The following is an 18,536-nucleotide window of genomic DNA, read 5'->3' on the forward strand; positions in this document are numbered from 1 at the left end:
CCAACTGAATTTTAGACTAGAGCTATTCCCCCGGAAAAAATGGCTGCTTTGGAGGGCGGTCTCTGTGACATCGCCTCCCTGATAACGTCCCTCCTCTCCAGCCTCCACACACTCAGGCTGCAGTGCTTCACGCTTTTATCGAAGGACCCCCATTTCAGTTCATTCTTAATACTCCCTCTAAGCCAGGGGTGGCCAAACTTGCTTCACGGAAGAGCCACAGAGAATAAACGCCAGATGTTTGAGAGCCGCGAGACATGAACATCAGATGTTTGAGAGAAGGAAGGAAGGAGGGAAGGAAGGAGGGAGGGAAGGAAGGAAGGAAGGAGGGAGGGAGGGAGGGAAAAAGGAGGGAGGGAGGGAAGGAAGGAGGGAGGGAAGAAAGGAAGTTAGGACAGAGAGGGGGAGGGAGGAAGGGAAGGAAGGAGGGAGGGAGGGTGGGAGGGAAGGACGGAGGGAGGGAGGGAAGGAAGGAAGATAGATGGGAGAGAAGAGGTGGAAAGAAAGCAACTTTAACTTAAAAGGCGTTCTCCAGGCTGCTAACCAACAGGGTGGTCGGGGCTTCAAGTGCCAAACAATATGTGTGAAAGAACCACATGTGTCTCTTGGGGTGGAGCAAGGAACAAGGTTACCAGCGTCATTGAACTCCAAAGGGAGTTCTGGCCATCACATTTAAAGGGACGGCACACCTTTTAAATGCCTTCCCACCATTTGGAATAATGAAGGATAAAAGTAACTTCTTTGGGGGCTCATGGACCCCCTGGACCAATCCTTTTGAAAGGATTGAGAGTATTTTGGGGAGAGGCCTTGGATGCTATGCTGAAAATTTGGTGTCTTTACCTCAAAAAACAGCCCCCCAAGTTAACTGTGGATCAATTCTCCATTATACCCTATGGAAATCGGTCTCCATAGGGAATAATGGAGTGCTCAGCAGACATTTCCCTCCCCCCCCACCGCTTTCTGATGACCCTGAAGCGGGGGGAGCGCCCCCACCTGGGGATTGGCAACCCTATCTCCATGCTACAGGGATGGGTTCCTCTGGAGAAAATGGCTGCATTGGCAGGCGGAGTCCATGGCCTTATACCAGGGGAAGCCAAAGGTACGGTAGCTTTCCAGATTTTTTTTTGCCTACAACTCCCATCAGCCCCAGCCATCGGCCATGCTGGCTGGGGCTGATGGAAGTTGTAGGCAAAAAATATCTAGAGCGCTACCGTTGGCCACCCCTGCCTTATACCCACTGTGATCCCTCCCCTCCCCTCCCCTCCCCAAACCACACCCACCCCAGGCTCCACCCCCCAAAATCTCCAGGAATTTCCCAGCCCCGAGCTGGCAACTCTGCTGCCCTGGCGCTCCCTTTCCCCAGCGGGCCCAGAGAGACCAGTTCTGCATTCACCTGGGCAGTCTGGACAGCACTGGCCTGGCCTGCGGACAGGGCTGGCGCACGGTGCTGGGGGGCAGACGAGAGGGACGCAGGCCACACTGCCGTGCAGACAGCTGCAGCGCCGGCAGGGCTCGGAGGGCGGGGTGAAGGCTTGTCGGTTGGCGTGCTTCTGGCCCTCGTAGAGGCAGCCGTCGCAGGCTGGGCAGCAGGCTGGGGGGGTGGGGGGCAAGGGGTGGGTGCAGTGCTGCTGCGGACAGAGCTTGGGCTGGCAGGTCACCACTTCCGCCTGCCGAGAGAGGAGAAAGAGAGAGAGGAGCCCGGTCAGAGGGGCAGCAGCTGGCTTCCGGGGACAGACACTTGGGACGGGAAGGGTGCCGAGCCTCTTGGGCTGGGAGGCAGTGCGGGGATCTGACCCCAGGGTTTCCGGGGTCTCAGTCAACACCTTTCCTGGTGCCTGGTTTTCAGAAATCCCGTGAGTTTTGCCCATCATGGTATCTGATTGGCTGCGCAGATCTTTAAAAATGTCGCTTTGGCAGCAACTGCCACCGCAACAGAAAGGTTTAAGGTTCATTGGATTTATATCCCACCCTCCCTGCCGAAGCAGGCTCAGGGCGGATCTTTGCCGGGTGACTGAAGGTAAGCTGTGGAAGCAGCCGTTTTGTAGCTGGCTCCGCCTCCTGCAGCAGCCGTTTTGTGGTTGGCTCCGCCTCCAGCAGCAGCCATTTTGTGGCTGGCTGTGTCTCCTGCAGCAACCATTTTGTTGTTGGCTCCACCTCCCGCAGCAGCTACTTTGTGGCTAAGCCCCTCGTGAATTCCAAAGGTGCCTGCAGGAAAAAAAGGTTGGGGACCCCCATATGGCTGCCAATTTTCCGGACCAGGCGGAGGTTCTCTCACCCTGGAGGTTCCCAACCCGCTTTAGGAGCGTATGGGAAAACTCTATGGTTTTCTAGGACACTCTAGCAATTTGGAAGGGAAAACTCTATGGTTTTCTAGGACACTCTAGCAATTTGGAAGGGAAAACTCTATGGTTTTCCCCAGACACTCTAGCAATTTGGAAGGGAAAACTCTATGGTTTTCCCCGGACGCACTAACAATTTGAAAGGGAAAACTCTATGGTTTTCCTGGACACTCTAGCAATTTGAAAGGGAAAACTATGGTTTTTCTGGACACTCTAGCAATTTGGAAGGGAAAACTCTATGGTTTTCCCAGACACTCTAGCAATTTGGAAGGGAAAACTCTATGGTTTTCCCAGACACTCTAGCAATTTGGAAGGGAAAACTCTATGGTACCATAGAGTTTCCCCTCCCAAATTGCTAGAGCAACGTCATCGCGCTGCGCACATCATTGTCATCCCTGTGCGTGCGAACCCAATCATCCGCCGGAGGTTGTGGGGGACTTGCCAACCGTAGACCCCCACCACTACCTCACCCTGGCCTTCCATTCCCCACAGGGGTTATTCTGCCTGCCCCACTTGTTTCCACACCCTACTGACCAGGCATCTGCAGCTCTGGCAAGCGTCTTGTGGTGAAGGGAAGGTCTCGCCACTCTGGTAGAGACGCCCCTGGTAGAGGCAGCTTCCTGTGCATTTCGGGCAGCATTCTCCAGGCACAGCGACCGGGTTCTGGCAAGACGTGGCTGGGCACGGCGTGGGCAGGCATGTCACGGTGCCGCCCTGTGGAAGAGGAACAGCGGTGGGTATCAATTTATTTGCAGCATTTCTAGCCAGCACCTTCAATAGGTATTCAAGGAGGTGAAGAAACAAAGGTAAGATAACTTTAAAGTTGCAAAGCAATAAAATGATCAAGGTTAAGGCCATTTAACTCTCAGGAATAAAAGGAAAACATTTTATGGATGCTACAAGGATTTATAACAGTGTAAAGGATCAAGCCACAGCGGATTTCAGTGGATAAGGGCAGCAACCTGATGCAAGAAAGGAGAGCCCCGGGTGAGCGAAGCCTGCTCTGGCTAGCTAGAAATCCAGCCACCCCAAGCAGGCCTCGCTCACCTGGGGCTCTCCTTCGCTGCCTCTCCCCCCCAGTCAAAAAGCCAGCAAGCCACCCGGAGCCCAAAATCACATAAGAAGTGGATAGGGTTGCCAAGTCCAATTCAAGAAATATCTGCGGACTTTGGGGGTAGAACCAGGAATAAGGTCCTGGGACCTGTTTTGTTCAACATCTCGATTTGGATGAAGGAACAGAGGGAATGCGTATTCAATTTGCAGATGATACTGAATTGGGAGGGGTTGCAAACACAGAAGAAGACCGAAACAGGATACAGCAGGGGTGGCCAACGGTAGCTCTCCAGATGTTTTTGCCTACATTGGCCATGCTGGCTGGGGCTGATGGGAATTGTAGGCAAAAAACATCTGGAGAGCTACCGTTGGTCACCCCTGGGATACAGGATGACCTTGACAGGCTGGAAAACGGGGCTAAAACCAATAAAATGAATTTTAACAGGGATAAATGTAAAGTTCTGCACTTAGGTAGGAAAAATCCAATGCACGGTTATAGGATGGGGGAGACTTGTCTTAGCAGTAGTCTGTACGAAAAGGATCTTAGTGGACCATACGCTGAACATGCGTCAAGAGTGTGATGCGGTGGCTAAAAAGGCAAATGCAATTTTGGGCTGTATCAACAGAAGTCTGGTGTCCAGATCACGTGACGTGATGGTATCGCTTTACTCTGCTCTGGTAAGACCTCACCTGGATTCTTGTGTTCAGTTTTGGGCACCACATTTTAAGAAGAATATAGACAAGCTGGAACGGGTCCAGAGGAGGGTGACGAAGATGGTGAGGGGTCTGGAGACCAAGTCCTATGAGGAAAGGCTGAAGGAGCTGGGGATGTTTAGCCTGGAGAGGAGGCGGCTGAGAGGTGATAGGATCACCATCTTCAAGTCCTTGAAGGGCTGTGTTATAGAGGATGGTGTGGAATTATTTTCTGTGGCCCTGGAAGGTAGGACCAGAACCAGTGGGTTGAAATTAAATCAAGAGTTTCCAGCTCAACATTAGCAAGAACTTCCTGACCATTAGAGCAATTCCTCAGTGTAACAGGCTTCCTTCTGGGGAGGTGGTGGGCTCTCCTTCCTTGGAGGTTTTGAAACAGAGGCTAGATGGCCATCTGACAGCAATGAAGATCCTGTGAATTTAGGGGGAGGGGTTTGTGAGTTTCCTGCATTGTGCAGGGGGTTGGACTAGATGACCCTGGAGATCCCTTCCAACAATACGATTCTATGAAGGTTGTGACGAGCATAATTGAACTCCAAAGAGAGTTCACAGAATTGGACCCCCTGGTCCAATCTTTTTGAAACTTGGAGGGTATTTTGGGGAGAGGCACTGGATGCTATGCTACAAATTTGGTGCCTCTAACTTCAACTGCAGGAAGGAAAACAGGAGGCGGGGTTATGGCTAGGGGGGAACGGTGGGCTTTGAGGACGGAGTTGAAGGAAGCGCTAAAAGTCCAGGTTGCGTTCTGCTGCCAGGAGAGAAACTGAAAAGTTGCCACCTTCCCGGTGAGGGCTGGAGATCTCCCACAATTAGAGCTGATCTCCAGAGGACAGCGGTCGGTTCCCCGAGAGAAAATGGCTGTTTTGGCTTGTTGTTACTCTCTTTTTTTAAATAAAATAAAATAAATTTTTAAGCAACATACATAAAATTAAAAACAGAAAAGAAAAAAAAATAGAACAGAAAAAAAAAGATATTGGATTTATATCCCGCCCTCCATTCCGAATCTCAGTCTCAGAGCGGCTCACAATCTCCTTTATCTCCCTCCCCCACAACAGACACCCTGTGAGGTGGGTGGGGCTGAGAGGGCTCTCACAGCAGCTGCCCTTTCAAGGACAACCTCTGCCAGAGCTCTGGCTGACCCAAGGCCATTCCAGCAGGTGCAAGTGGAGGAGTGGGGAATCAAACCCGGTCCTCCCAGATAAGAGAGCTCTGGCTGACCCAAGGCCATTCCAGCAGGTGCAGGTGGAGGAGTGGGGAATCAAACCCGATTCTCCCAGATAAGAGTCCGCACACTTAACCACTACACCAAACTGGCTACACCAAAGAAACATGGGAAATACGAGAAAAGCAAGGGAATATCTTTCAATTTCAGTTGGCCCAGGCTCTAACAATAGATTAACGGACATTCTCACATTTTGACATTGCTGTTTTATTGGTTTCTCATCCTCATGCTGCCGATCAAAGGTTTGCTCAGTTTGTTAATTTTACTCTTCTGTCATTGGATCTTAGGTTTGTACCATTTTGCATTCTAAACCACTGCCTACCAGCTATGTGCAGCTCTGCTCACTGTACCCGATTCCTCGTCTGATGAAGCGTGCTTGGAGAGCACACGAAAGCTGACGTTCTGAATAAAACTTGTTTGGTCTTAAAGGTGCCCCTTGGCTCCTGCTTTGTTCTACTGCTTCAGACCGACACGGCTGCCCGCTCAAATCGGTCTACAACTGGTACAACTTCCTTGACTCTAATCGCCCGCTCTAATCTCTCTCTAATCACCCTCTTCCAAACCACACGCCATCATTTCATGTCCCTCTGTTTTGTGCAAAAAAAGTCTATAGGGGGATTCCAGTGAACCATAAATGTAGACCGTCTTTTCCCTGATCAGAGAAGAGAGAAAATGGCTGCCTGGGAGGGTAGGGCGCTCTGACATCACTTCCTTGCTGAGGGTCCTCCCCTCCCTAAACCCCTCCCCCTCCCGGCTCCACCCCCCCAAATATCCAAGGATTCCCCAATGTGGAGTTGGAACCCCTTAGTGGCTGGAGGGGAGGAGGTGACTATGCAGGGACGTTACTGGACAGAGGACAGAAAGCTCTTTCTCCACTGCAAGGGTTGGCTTGCCCACCCCCCAAGAGACCCTCCACAGCACCCTTCCTTACCAAGCAGGTGCACTGGCGGCAGGCGTCCTGGGGGTCAAGGAAGTGCTCGCCGTCTCCGCAGTCTCGGCCATGGAAGCTGCAGCCGTCGCATATGGGGCATCCACAGGGGTCTTGCGCGGGGTGGGAGCAGGGCGGCACAGGGCACAGGCGGGCCCCACAGGACACCTCTCCTCTCTGGGGAGCAGCACCAAGAAGAGGAGGAGGCAAACAGAGTGGTCAGGGAAGGTCGAAGTCTCAGGTCCCTCATGAAGCTCAGAGCCCCAGAATGGAGGTCGGGGTCTCCCTCAGGGTGGCCAAGTCCCTCCGCCACTACGCTGGGGGGCTGTTCTCTAGTGCCATCGATTTTTACAGCAATTCCTAGAGCATCACACCAAGGACGCTCTAGGATTCGCGATAAAGCTCCATGGTACCACAGAGCTTTACCGCAAGTCCTAGAGTGTCCCCGGCGTGACGTCCCAAGTGCAATGACTCCCGGGTGATGTCACTGTGGTAGGGGTAGTGTGCAGTGATGAGGCTCTTTGGGGGCGGGGAATCCCCTCGGAGGCCAGCTCCCTGCCGGCGGGCTGGGGTCCTCCAGACTTGAGAAACCAACAAGAGAATCATGGTAGAGAGTGACAGAAGAAAACCGCACGGGTTCCGTGACATCCAGCCTCCAAACTGATACAAGGAAGCACAACTCAGACAAAAATTATATTCTTCTGAAACACTCTCATACAAAACACTCAATAATACAAAAGCGGGGACCAAGATTCCGAGTGCTTCCATTACATAAGAACATAAGAGAAGCCATGTTGGATCAGGCCAATGGCCCCTCCAGTCCAACACTCTGTGTCACATAAGAACATAAGAGAAGCCATGTTGGATCAGGCCAGTGGCCTGTCCAGTCCAACACTCTGTGTCACATAAGAACATAAGAGAAGCCATGTTGGATCAGTCAAATGGCCCATCCAGTCCAACACTCTGTGTCACATAAGAACATAAGAGAAGCCATGTTGGATCAGGCCAGTGGCCCATCCAGTCCAACACTCTGTGTCACATAAGAGAAGCCATGTTGGATCAGGCCAGTGGCCTGTCCAGTCCAACACTCTGTGTCACATAAGAACATAAGAGAAGCCATGTTGTGTCAGGCCAGTGGCCTGTCCAGTCCAATACTCTGTGTCACATAAGAACATAAGAGAAGCCATGTTAGATCATGCCAGTGGCCCATCCAGTCCAACACTCTGTGTCACAGAAGAACATAAGAGAAGCCATTTTGAATCAGGCCAATGGCCCATCCAGTCCAACACTCTGTGTCACACAGTGGCCAAAAATTTATATGGCCAACATGGCTTCTCTTATGTAATGGAAGCACTTCGAATCTTGGTCCCCGCTTTTGTATTATTGAGTGTTTTGTATGAGAGTGTTTCAGAAGAATATAATTTTTGTCTGAGTTGTGCTTCCTTGTATCAATTTGGAGGCTGGATGTCATGGAACCCGTGCGGCTGTGGCTAATAGCCACTGATGGACCTCTGCTCCATATTTTTATCTAACCCCCTCTTGAAGCTGGCTATGCTTGTAGCTGCCACCACCTCCTGTGGCAGTGAATTCCACATGTTAATCACCCTTTGGGTGAAGAAGTACCTCCTTTTATCCGTTCTAACCCGACTTCAGCAATTTCATTGAATGCCCACGAGTTCTCGTATTGTGAGAAAGGGAGAAAATGACTTCTTTCTCTACCTTCTCCATCCCAGGCATAATCTTGTAAACCTCTATCATGTCACCCCACAGTCGACGTTTCTCCAAGCTAAAGAGCCCCAAGCGTTTTAACCTTTCTTCATAGGGAAAGTGTTCCAAACCTGTAATCATTCTAGTTGCCCTTTTCTGCACTTTTCCCAGTGCTATAATATCCTTTTTGAGGTGCGGCGACCAGAACTGCACACAGTATTACGACTTAATGTCCATTAAACAAAGAACAGTCCTCCAAATCTTCACGGATCCACGGCTCAAAATTGTTCCTGAGGAGTCCAGAAGTCGTAGCATTGTATTCCAACGACGTATTCTTAACACAGCCCCACAGCGCAGCGACGAGGGATTACTTCATTTTCCCTCGTTTTGCTTAGAGCTTCGGCCAGCTTCAAAACCTGATCCAAGATTCCTACTTTCACACTGTCCTAAATCAAGTCAATATCTCCGCCACCGGCATTACATTTTACGGCACTCACGGCCCGGCCCGACAAGGTCTCCTTTATGTCCAATCCGGCCTTCGTGGCAAATGAGTTTGACGCCCCCGATTCTAACTCTTAACCAGTACACCACACTGACTCTTACAGCATCACAGTCCCTGGTCAGTCCCCATACATGCAAATAGGCTGAGTGATACCCGAGGAGGCCTGGCCAGTCTGAAATGTGCCTGAAGCCCCTTGCCCTGCCCGGTATAGTGACAGGACCCCCCCCTGCTTTGTCCAGAGTCAATCTGCCCCGCCCCACCCACCCCCAGCACTTACCAGGCAGCGACATTCCTCACAGGGTTTCCTTGGGGCCGCAAATGTCTCTCTGTCTTTGTACTGGTGCCCTTGGAAGTTACAGCCTGGAGAAACAGAAGCGGGTTCAGAGCCCTGCGGCCCACCCCGCTCAGATCCCAGGCTGCGTCCTTACAGATAGGGTTGCCAACCTCTGGGCGACGGAGGTCAGTTCCCCAGGAGAAAAGGGGGGGCTGCATAGGAAAGACCTCCGCCTGAGACCCTGCAGAGCTATGAAGTGGGGCTGTGGCTCAGTGGCAGAGCCTCTGCTTGGTAAGCAGAAGGTCCCAGGTTCAATCCCCGGCATCTCCAGTTAGAAGGACCAGGCAGGAGGGGATGGGAAAGACCTCAGCCTGAAACCCTGCAGAGCCATGAAGTGGGGTTGTGGCTCAGTGGCAGAGCCTCTGCTTGGCATTCAGAAGGTCCCAGGTTCAATCCCCAGCATCTCCAGTTAAAAGGACCAGGCAGGAGGTGATGGGAAAGACCTCAGCCTGAGACCCTGGAGAGCCATGAAGTGGGGCTGTGGCTCAGTGGCAGAGCCTCTGCTTGGTAAGCAGAAGGTCCCAGGTTCAATCCCCAGCATCTCCAGTTAAAAGGACCAGGCAGGAGGTGATGGGAAAGACCTCAGCCTGAGACCCTGGAGAGCCATGAAGTGGGGCTGTGGCTCAGTGGCAGAGCCTCTGCTTGGTAAACAGAAGGTCCCAGGTTCAATCCCCGGCATCTCCAGTTAAAAGGCACCAGGCAGGAGGTGATGGGAAAGACCTCAGCCTGAGACCCTGGAGAGCCATGAAGTGGGGCTGTGGCTCAGTGGTAGAGCCTCTGCTTGGTAAGCAGAAGGTCCCAGGTTAAATCCCCGGAATCTCCAACTAAAAAGGGTCCAGGCAAGTAGGCATGAAAAACCTCAGCTTGAGACCACTTGTTCAGTGACACCCTCTCACATCCAAAATGTGGGTTATTAAAAAAAACAAACCCTACCCATAGACCTAATATAACCTTTAGTGAAGTTCCCTAAGGGGAGAGGCTGTGGCTTAGTGGGAAAACCTTTGCTTGACACGCCAAAGGTCCCAGGTTCAATCCCCAGCATCTCCAGTTAAAAGGGACCAGGTAGGAGGTGTTGGAAAAGACCTCTGCCTGAGACCCAGTAGAGCCGTGAAGTGAGTCCGTGGCTCAGGGGCAGAGCCTCTGCTTGGCATGCAGAAGGTCCCAGGTTCAATCCCTGGCATCTCCAGTTAAAAGGGACCAGGTAGGAGGGGATGGGAAAGACCTCGGCCTGAGACCCAGTAGAGCCACTGCCAGCGTGAGTTACAGCATCCTGCCTGCAGATACCTTTACCTGCAGAGTCCACAGACCTACAACATAGCATCTAGACAAGAATAAAAGACCGTGAAGGACATGGCAGACTTGGCCAACCTGAAAATTTGGCAGTGGCTGAACATAGCCAAACTCAAACAGGATGTGGTATCTTATTCCAAGACACTGTAATGCTGGACAACACATCCAGTTACACAGGAAAGCCCTTGAAACCCATAAACACAATTTCAACAGGAAGGAAGGAAGTTTCAAAATGAACAGGGCATGGCTTCCAGTCCTGAAAAGCACGAAATGCCCTTCAGATTACAACAGCACTACAGATAAGATTAGAATTTCTATAGCCAATCCAGATACAAAAGAACCTCCTCAGGGAAGCTCCTCCATTAGCATGCCACAGCCCTGGAAGCTCCCGCAAGATAACGACTCAGCCCTACCCCACCTGCCTGAGTAGATATGGATTACCTGCCTGCCATCTTCTTCTCACTTTGACCCAGAGAGAACTCCAGTTTTCTGGGTTATACCTCTGAGGATGCCAGTCACAGTTGCTGGAGAAACGTCAGGTCTCACAATGCCAAGACCACGGCCATGCAGTCTGGGAAATCTACAACAACCAACCCCAGATATCTCCCATCTCTCCGTTCCTCAGGCCCACTCACCTTGGCACAGGGGGCAGGCGCACGGACCAGGCACTGGATAGGCACAGGGGGCTGGTGCACAGAGCTTCCTCAGGCACTGGACAGAACCACCCTGCAGGAAACAAAAAGACAGTCCGTTTTGCTGCACCCTGCGTTGCGCTGGTCGCAGGAAGCAAGTTCGTATCGCTGTTCATCCTCGACCTCAAATTCTGAAATGCATCCAAGTCCCTTCAGGTCATCTGTCCCACTCAGAGACATTGGTGAACTTGTGATTTAAACAAAATCTGGCTCCAGACTACCGTTGCCAGGTCTGGGTTGGGAAATACCTGGAGATTTGGGGGGCGGGGTGGAGCCTGGAGACAGTGGGCTTTGGGGAGGGGAAGAAGAAGAAGAAGATATTGGATTTATATCCCGCCCTCCACTCCGAAGAGTCTCAGAGCGGCTCACAATCTCCTTTACCTTCCTCCCCCACAACAAACACCCTGTGAGGTGGGTGGGGCTGGGGAGGGCTCTCACAGCAGCTGCCCTTTCAAGGACAACTTCTGCCAGAGCTATGGCTGACCCAAGGCCATTACAGCAGGTGCAAGTGGAGGAGTGGGGAATCAAACCTGGTTCTCCCAGATAAGAGTCCACACACTTAACCACTACACCAAACTGGCTCTTAAAGGAACCGGGCAAAGGAAGCTCTGGCTCTTTCCTTCCTTCCCCAGGGGGCCAGGAGGGATGGAACCTCAGCCAATAGAAGGAAAAGAGGCTTAGCTCAGTATCTCCACAGTGCGATTGAGAGAGTCTGGCAAAGCAAGCCCTTCCTCCCCGTGGGAGGAGCCTCAGCCGATGGAGAAAATAGAAGTTTTGCTCTGTAGCTCCTGTGCGATTGAGCAAGCCTGGCAAAGCAAACTGAGATGCAGCAGGAAGCAAGAGAGAGAGAGAGAGAGAGAGAGAAGGAAGCAGATGACAGCTGGTTGCTTGAGGGCCCCCCTCCGGGGGGCTGATTCGGCCCCCAGGCCGCATGTTCAGCACCCCTGCCCTAGAGTCCACCCTCCAAAGCTGCTGTTTCCTCTGGGGGAACTGATCGATCTCTCTTGTCTGGCGATCAGTTGTAATCCCAGGAGATTCCACTTGCAATCCCGGGTCTCGAGCAGAGAAAGATCTCCTCGGAGCACCCTTGGCTACAGCTATCATACTTTTGCAAGCGATTCAGCACTTTCTGATTCAGAGGCAGGAACCTGACCAGCGTCCAGATCCCCAAGGCCAGGTGGCCTGTCTTCTCCAACCCTTTAGGGTTGCCAACCCCTAGGTGGGGGCAGGAGATCCCAATTTCCCTACAGTACAGGCTCTGCATCAGTTAAAAGCCCCTCCCCTCCAGGCTCCACCCTCCCAAATATCCAGGGATTCCCCAATGTGAAGTTGGAACCCCTAAGTGGCTGGAGGGAGTGAAGTGACTTGGCAGGCGTGTTACTGGATGATATTGAAGCAATACTGCCGCCATTGAAATCACACCACATCAAAGAGGCTAGCACCAAATCATTTTTGACTGTTTGTGAAACTTCATAATATTGTATGGATTTTAATTCTTGGTTGTGGTTTTATGCTGTGAGCCGCCATGAGCATGCCTCAGCGGGGAGGGCGGGATATAAATCAAATGAAGTATCAGAGAGTGGGGGGGGGGGGCGGTTTGGGGTGGAAATGTTTGTTGGGCACTCCATTATTCCCTATGGAGACCGATTCCCATAGGGTATAATGGAGAACTGAACTGTGGGAATCTGCAATTCTGGGAGTCCCTGTTTTTTTGAGGCAGAGGCACCGAATTTGCAGCATAGCATCCAGTGCCTCTCCTCAAAACACCCTCCAAGCTTCAAAAGGATTGGAGCAGGGGGCCCAATTCTATGAGCCCCCAAAGAAGGTGCCCCTATCCTTCATTATTTCCAAAGGAGGAAAGGCATTTAAAAGACGTGCGGGCCCTTTAAATGTGATGACTGGAACTCCCTTTGGAGTTCAATTGGTACTTGTCAGAACCCTGCTCCAGGCTCTGCCCCCAACGTCTCCTGGCTCTACCCCAACACCTCCTGGCTCCACCCCAATGTCTCCTGGCTCCACCCCAACACCTCCTGGCTCCACCCCAATGTCTCCTGGTTCCACCCCAACACCTCCTGGCTCCACCCCAATGTCTCCTGGCTCCACCCCAACACCTCCTGGCTCCACCCCAGTGTCTCCTGGTTCCACCACAACACCTCCTGGCTCCACCCCAATGTCTCCTGGCTCCACCCCAACGCCTCCTGGCTCCACCCCAATGTCTCCTGGCTCTACTCCAACACCTCCTGGCTCCACCCCAACGTCTCCTGGTTCCACCCCAACATCTCCCCCAATACCTCCTGGCTCCACCCCAACATCTCCTGGCTCCACCCCAACAGGAGCTCCTGGCTCCACCCCAATACCTCCTGGCTCCACCCCAACACCTCCTGGCTCCACCCCAACGTCTCCGGGCTCCACCCTAACATCTCCTGGCTCCACCCCCAAAGTTCCCAGATATTTCTTGAATTAGTCTTGGCAACCCTCCTTCTGCCTCATCCACCCCAACCCACCTTTGGCGCTCTGGCACTCACCCGGCACGTACACTGGGAGCAGAGGGAGTCTCCCGGGTCGGCAAAAATCTGTCCGTTGCTAACAGTGACGCCCTCATAGAAGCACCCTGGGTTATGGCAGGAGAGGGAAACAAGCCGTTACTTCGAGCATTGGACCTGGGCCGCCTTAAAGACATTTTGCTGTCTGATCCGCAAGGCCTCTCGTAAGCCAGAAGAAACATCCACCAGTGGGGGTGGAATTCTAGCAGGAGCTCCTTTGCATATTAGGCTACACCCCCTGAGGTAGCCAATCCTCCTGGAGCTTACAGAAGGCCCTGTAAGAAGAGCCCTGTAAACTCTCAGAGGATTGGCTATATCAGGGAGGTGTGGCCCAGGGGTGTAATTCTAGCAGGAGCTCCTTTGCATATTAGGCCACACCCCCTGATGTAGCCAATCCTCCATGAGCTGACAAGGCTCTTATTTTGTAAGCTCTGGGAGGACTGGCTACATCGGGGTGGTGGGGGTGGCCTAATATGCAAAGGAGCTCCTGCTAGAATTCCATCCCTGTCCATCAGCAGGGATGAAAAAGCGGGCAGGCCTGGCTCTCCCCCCCTCCCTCCCGATCACCTGCATGGGGCAGACAGCTGAAGATCACTTCTACAAAAAAAGTGGAAAGGAACCCTTAAAGACATTTCTGATGGAGTTCTGTGTGTTTTCTCTTTTTTATTAAGAACATAAGAGCAGCCCTTCTGGATCAGACCAGCCTCCTGTCTCACAGTGGCCAATCAGTTCCTCTGGAGGGCCAACAACAGGGCAGAGAGGCTGAGGCCTTCATAAGAACATCAGAAGAGCCCTGCTGGGTCAGACCAGGGAGGGTCCATCTAGTCCAGCCTCCTGTCTCACACAGGGACCAACCACTTCCTCTGGAGGGCCAACAACAGGGCAGAGAGGCCGAGGCCTTCATAAAAACATCAGAAGAACCCTGCTGGATCAGACCAGGAAGGGTCCATCTAGTCCAGCCTCCTGTCTCACACAATGGCCAACCAGTTCCTCTGGAGGGCCAACAACAGGGCAGAGAGGCTGAGGCCTTCCCTTGAGAAGAACATCAGAAAAGCCCTGCTGGGTCAGACCAGGGAGGGTCCATCTAGTCCAGCCTCCTGTCTCACACAGGGACCAACCACTTCCTCTGGAGGGCCAACAACAAAGCAGAGAGGCCGAGGCCTTCATAAAAACATCAGAAGAGCCCTGCTGGATCAGACCAGGAAGGGTCCATCTAGTCCAGCCTCCTGTCTCACACAGGGACCAACCACTTCCTCTGGAGGGCCAACAACAGGGCAGAGAGGCCGAGGCCTTCATAAAAACATCAGAAGAGCCCTGCTGGATCAGACCAGGGAGGGTTCATCTAGTCCAGCCTCCTGTCTCACACAGTGGCCAGCCAGTTCCTCTGGAGGGCCAACAACAGAGCAGAGAGGCCGAGGCCTTCATAAAAACATCAGAAGAGCCCTGCTGGATCAGACCAGGGAGGGTCCATCTAGTCCAGCCTCCTGTCTCACACAGTGGCCAGCCAGTTCCTCTGGAGGGCCAACAACAGAGCAGAGAGGCCGAGGCCTTCATAAGAACATCAGAAGAGCCCTGCTGGATCAGACCAGGGAGGGTCCATCCAGTCCAGCCTCCTGTCTCACACAGTGGCCAGCCAGTTCCTCTGGAGGGCCAACAACAGAGCAGAGAGGCCGAGGCCTTCATAAGAACATCAGAAGAGCCCTGCTGGATCAGACCACTGAGGGTCCATCCAGTCCAGCCTCCTGTCTCACACAGTGGCCAGCCAGTTCCTCTGGAGGGCCAACAACAGAGCAGAGAGGCCGAGGCCTTCATAAGAACATCAGAAGAGCCCTGCTGGATCAGACCACTGAGGGTCCATCCAGTCCAGCCTCCTGTCTCACATAGTGGCCACCCAGTTCCTCTGGAGGGCCAACAACAGGGCAGAGTCCAACACTTTCCCCTGCTGTTTCCTCCTGGCACTGGGATTTAGAGACTGACTGCCTCTGAACGGGGATGTTTGCTTGAGTCACCATGGCGAGTAGCCACTGACAGATCATAGAGCTGAAAGGGACCTCCAGGGTCATCGAGTCCAACCCCCTGCACAATGCAGGAAACTCACAAACCCCTCCCCCTGAATTCACAGGATCTTCATCGCTGTCAGATGGCCATCTAGCCTCTGTTGAAAAACCTCCAAGAAAGGAGAGCCCACCACCTCCCGAGGAGGAAGCCTGCTCCACTGAGGAACCGCTCTAACGGTCAGAAACTTTAGGGTTTGTAGAATCTTTCGGGATCAAGTGCCGTGTTCTACTGGAGAAAGTTTTCCTTCCAGACGTTTCGTTCTCAGCTGCGGAGAACATCCTCAGTGGCATTGCAGCCGGAGCAGGCGCTCAGACCTTCTTGGCTGCTGTGCGTTGAGTGGGGCCAGGGCTGCTGGAGAGCTGCTATTTGTAGGCTGGAGGGGGTGTGATGAAAGGGCAATTGGTTTGTGGATGTGCCCATTGTTTGGTGGGGCTTCCTGAAAGGGTAGTGATAAGGAAACTGGCTGTTGAATGTGACCATTGTTCCATGTTAATTGCTGGGAGGGTTGGAAGGGGTTTGAAGATAAGGAAGATAGTTGTTGACTGTGCTGATTGTTCTGTGGAATTTGCTGGTTGTTCTGAGACTTTCTGCAATTTACAATCTGTAGGGTGTTTTGCAGAGCTGGGTACCAAGATTGGTGGATGAAAATGCCTTCTTCCTTTCTGTTAAAATTGTGCTGGTGTTTGTAAATCTCAATAGCTTCTCTGTTCAGGCGGGTATGATAATGTGAGACCGTAGAAAGGACTTCAGTTCTTTCAAAGTGGATGACGTGGTCTCCTTCTTGAAGTGCATGTTCAGCTAGAAATAGCAGCTCTCCAGCAGCCCTGGCCCCACTCAATGCACAGCAGCCAAGAAGGTCAGAGCGCCTGCTCCGGCTGCAACGCCACTAAGGATGTTCTCCGCAGCTGAGAACGAAACGTCTGAAAGGAAAACTTTCTCCAGTAGAACACGGCACTTGATCCCGAAAGATTCTACAAACCCTAATGATGTTACCAGCCATGAAAACCTGAAATCTTTGGTCAGAAACTTCTTTATAATGTTGAGCTAGAAACTCTTCTGATCTAATTTCAACCCTCTGGTTCTGGTCCTACCTTTTGGGACCACGGAAAAGAATTCTACACCATCCTCTATATGACAGCCCTTCAAGGACTTGAAGATGGTGATCATATGTACGAATCTATCTATTCTATCTAATAGAATCTATCTATTTAAAGCCATCTGTCCTTGTGGCTCTCCCATCTTTAGACCGATGGAGGGTTCAGAAGTGTATCATCTCAAATTCTGCATTACATCCAGGCTTAAAAAGAAGGTGGTGCTCCTGAGCATGTGCAGAAAGCCCACCGGTCTGTAGAAGTGGAAACGAAAGCTTTGGTTCGTTGTCGCTATTGGGGTTCTTGTCATGTGACGTTCTATATTTGCGACATTTCTGCCGATTCACAGAGTTCCTTCTCCTCTCCCCCCTGCTCCAAAGTTTGTCCCGGCCCTCTGACCTCACCGTGGCATACGGGGCAACATTGCCCGGGCGCGTTGACTGGGTGGCTGCAGCCTGCCTGGTAGCAGGGCTTTTTGGCACAGGTGACGAATCCACCCTGGCAGGAGCAGAGACTGTCGGAGCGGGAGTAGCAGAGTGAGGGAGATGACTTGCCCGACACAGGGCTTCAGGAAAGAAAATCAGGCAGACGCGTGCAACTAGTGCCAAAAGGTGTATTAACATATATACACAACAAGTGCTCTCTTGTGCAGTCTATACAATATCACCTCCACGGACAAAGTGCTTCGCCTAACCACCATCTCACAGGGAGAGACCTGTGTGATGCACACACAGATCATATATAGTCCAAGCAGCCAATCCTGGCCGTGCTGACTCAGCAGATTGCAGCACTTGGCTTCTGCCGGCTCAAGCCGGTCTGCTGATCAGGTCACTGTGACCTAGCCTGGCAGCTAGATCACCAGCTGTCATATTGTGGCTGTCAGACTGGGTTTATGTAGATTCTTGCTCCAACACACCTCCTAATCTATTTAAACCCAGTATACCCAAACACTTTACACAGTTTTCATGTTCACTTGCAGTTAAACATTTCGTGAATATATCAGCGGCATTCTCATCCGATGTACACTTTATTATTTTTATGAGGTTTTTAGCCGCTGCTTCCTTCACATTTTGGTACCTGATAAGTATATGCTTGCTTTTCCCTCGAGCAGCTTGGTTCTCCGTCAGTTCTTTGGCTGCTGAGTTGTCAGTATATACTGAAACTGGCAAATTTACAGGTATGCTGAAGTCCCTCATCAGTTGTACTGCCCACTCTAGGTTAAGTACACATTCGTTTATGGCACCGTACTCTGCCTCACACGTGCTACATGCCACCAGGGTCTGCTTGGTGGCTTTCCATACTACTAGGGCATCTCCCAGAAATATTCCAATTCCTGTGGTTGATTTTGCCTTGGGCCGGTCCCCCCAGCTTGCGTCAGCATAGGCGCGTAGTTCAGGTTTTTCTCCTACTCTGAGGGATAGCTTACGTTCTATTGTGCCGCTGAGGTAACGTAGTACTCTTTTAGCCGCCACCCAATCTTTGTGGTGGGGTTCAGCATTTTTCTGGCACAATATATGTACCGCATAGCTGATATCTGGCCTGGTCCAGCACGCTAGGTGCAATAAGGACCCGATCAGGGACTGGTATAATGGTACATTCTTGAATATCTCACCTTCAGGTTCCTTGCTATAACCTGTGGTCATGGGTGTTTGCACACTGCTAGCTTCGTTCATACCATACTGAGCTAGCAGCGCTCTCACTTTGTTGCTCTGGGACAGTTCAAAACAACCATCGGCCCTCCTCGCTATTTCCACCCCTAGGTAGTAGCTCACTGGCCCCAGGTGCTTGATAGTGAACAGCTTACTGGCTGTTTCTTGAAACCATGCTAATTGTTGGTTGGAGTCCACTAAGACAATCAGATCGTCCACAAAGATGAGGACTATCATTCTGGACTCTCCCACCACCCTGCTAAACATGCAAGGGTCTGCCAGATGCTGGTTGAATCCTACTTTCATTAATGCTGACTTCAAACACTTGTACCATGCGTGTCCGGCTTGTTTCAAACCATACAAGGCTTTGTTCAGTTTTAACACACCACTCCCACCATCAAAACCGGGGATTTGTTCCAT

The 18,536-nt window shown here is 51.9% G+C and overlaps 1 protein-coding gene and 1 long non-coding RNA gene across 2 annotated transcripts in view; both read right to left on the reverse strand.

The window, feature by feature from the left end:
- LOC132575786 (kielin/chordin-like protein) overlaps positions 1-6,856 on the reverse strand; it is a 70,306-nt gene extending 63,450 nt beyond the window's left edge. Inside the window, exons 1-4 of the mRNA XM_060244476.1 lie at positions 6,677-6,856; positions 6,254-6,427; positions 2,871-3,050; positions 1,391-1,664 (exon numbers count right to left, since the gene is read on the reverse strand). Coding sequence (XP_060100459.1) covers positions 1,391-1,664; positions 2,871-3,050; positions 6,254-6,427; positions 6,677-6,856 — 808 coding nt within the window. The remainder of the gene's footprint in view (positions 1-1,390; positions 1,665-2,870; positions 3,051-6,253; positions 6,428-6,676) is intronic.
- A 3,860-nt stretch (positions 6,857-10,716) lies between these two features.
- LOC132575966 (uncharacterized) lies at positions 10,717-16,977 on the reverse strand. Its single transcript, XR_009555716.1, has 3 exons — positions 16,872-16,977; positions 13,301-13,386; positions 10,717-10,809 (listed from the first exon to the last, which is right to left on the reverse strand). It is a non-coding gene; the product is annotated as an uncharacterized LOC132575966 (long non-coding RNA).
- Positions 16,978-18,536: the final 1,559 nt, after the last annotated feature.

The sequence above is a fragment of the Heteronotia binoei genome, chromosome 8 (genome assembly GCF_032191835.1).
Source record: "Heteronotia binoei isolate CCM8104 ecotype False Entrance Well chromosome 8, APGP_CSIRO_Hbin_v1, whole genome shotgun sequence".
In the NCBI taxonomy this organism is placed as follows: domain Eukaryota; kingdom Metazoa; phylum Chordata; class Lepidosauria; order Squamata; family Gekkonidae; genus Heteronotia; species Heteronotia binoei.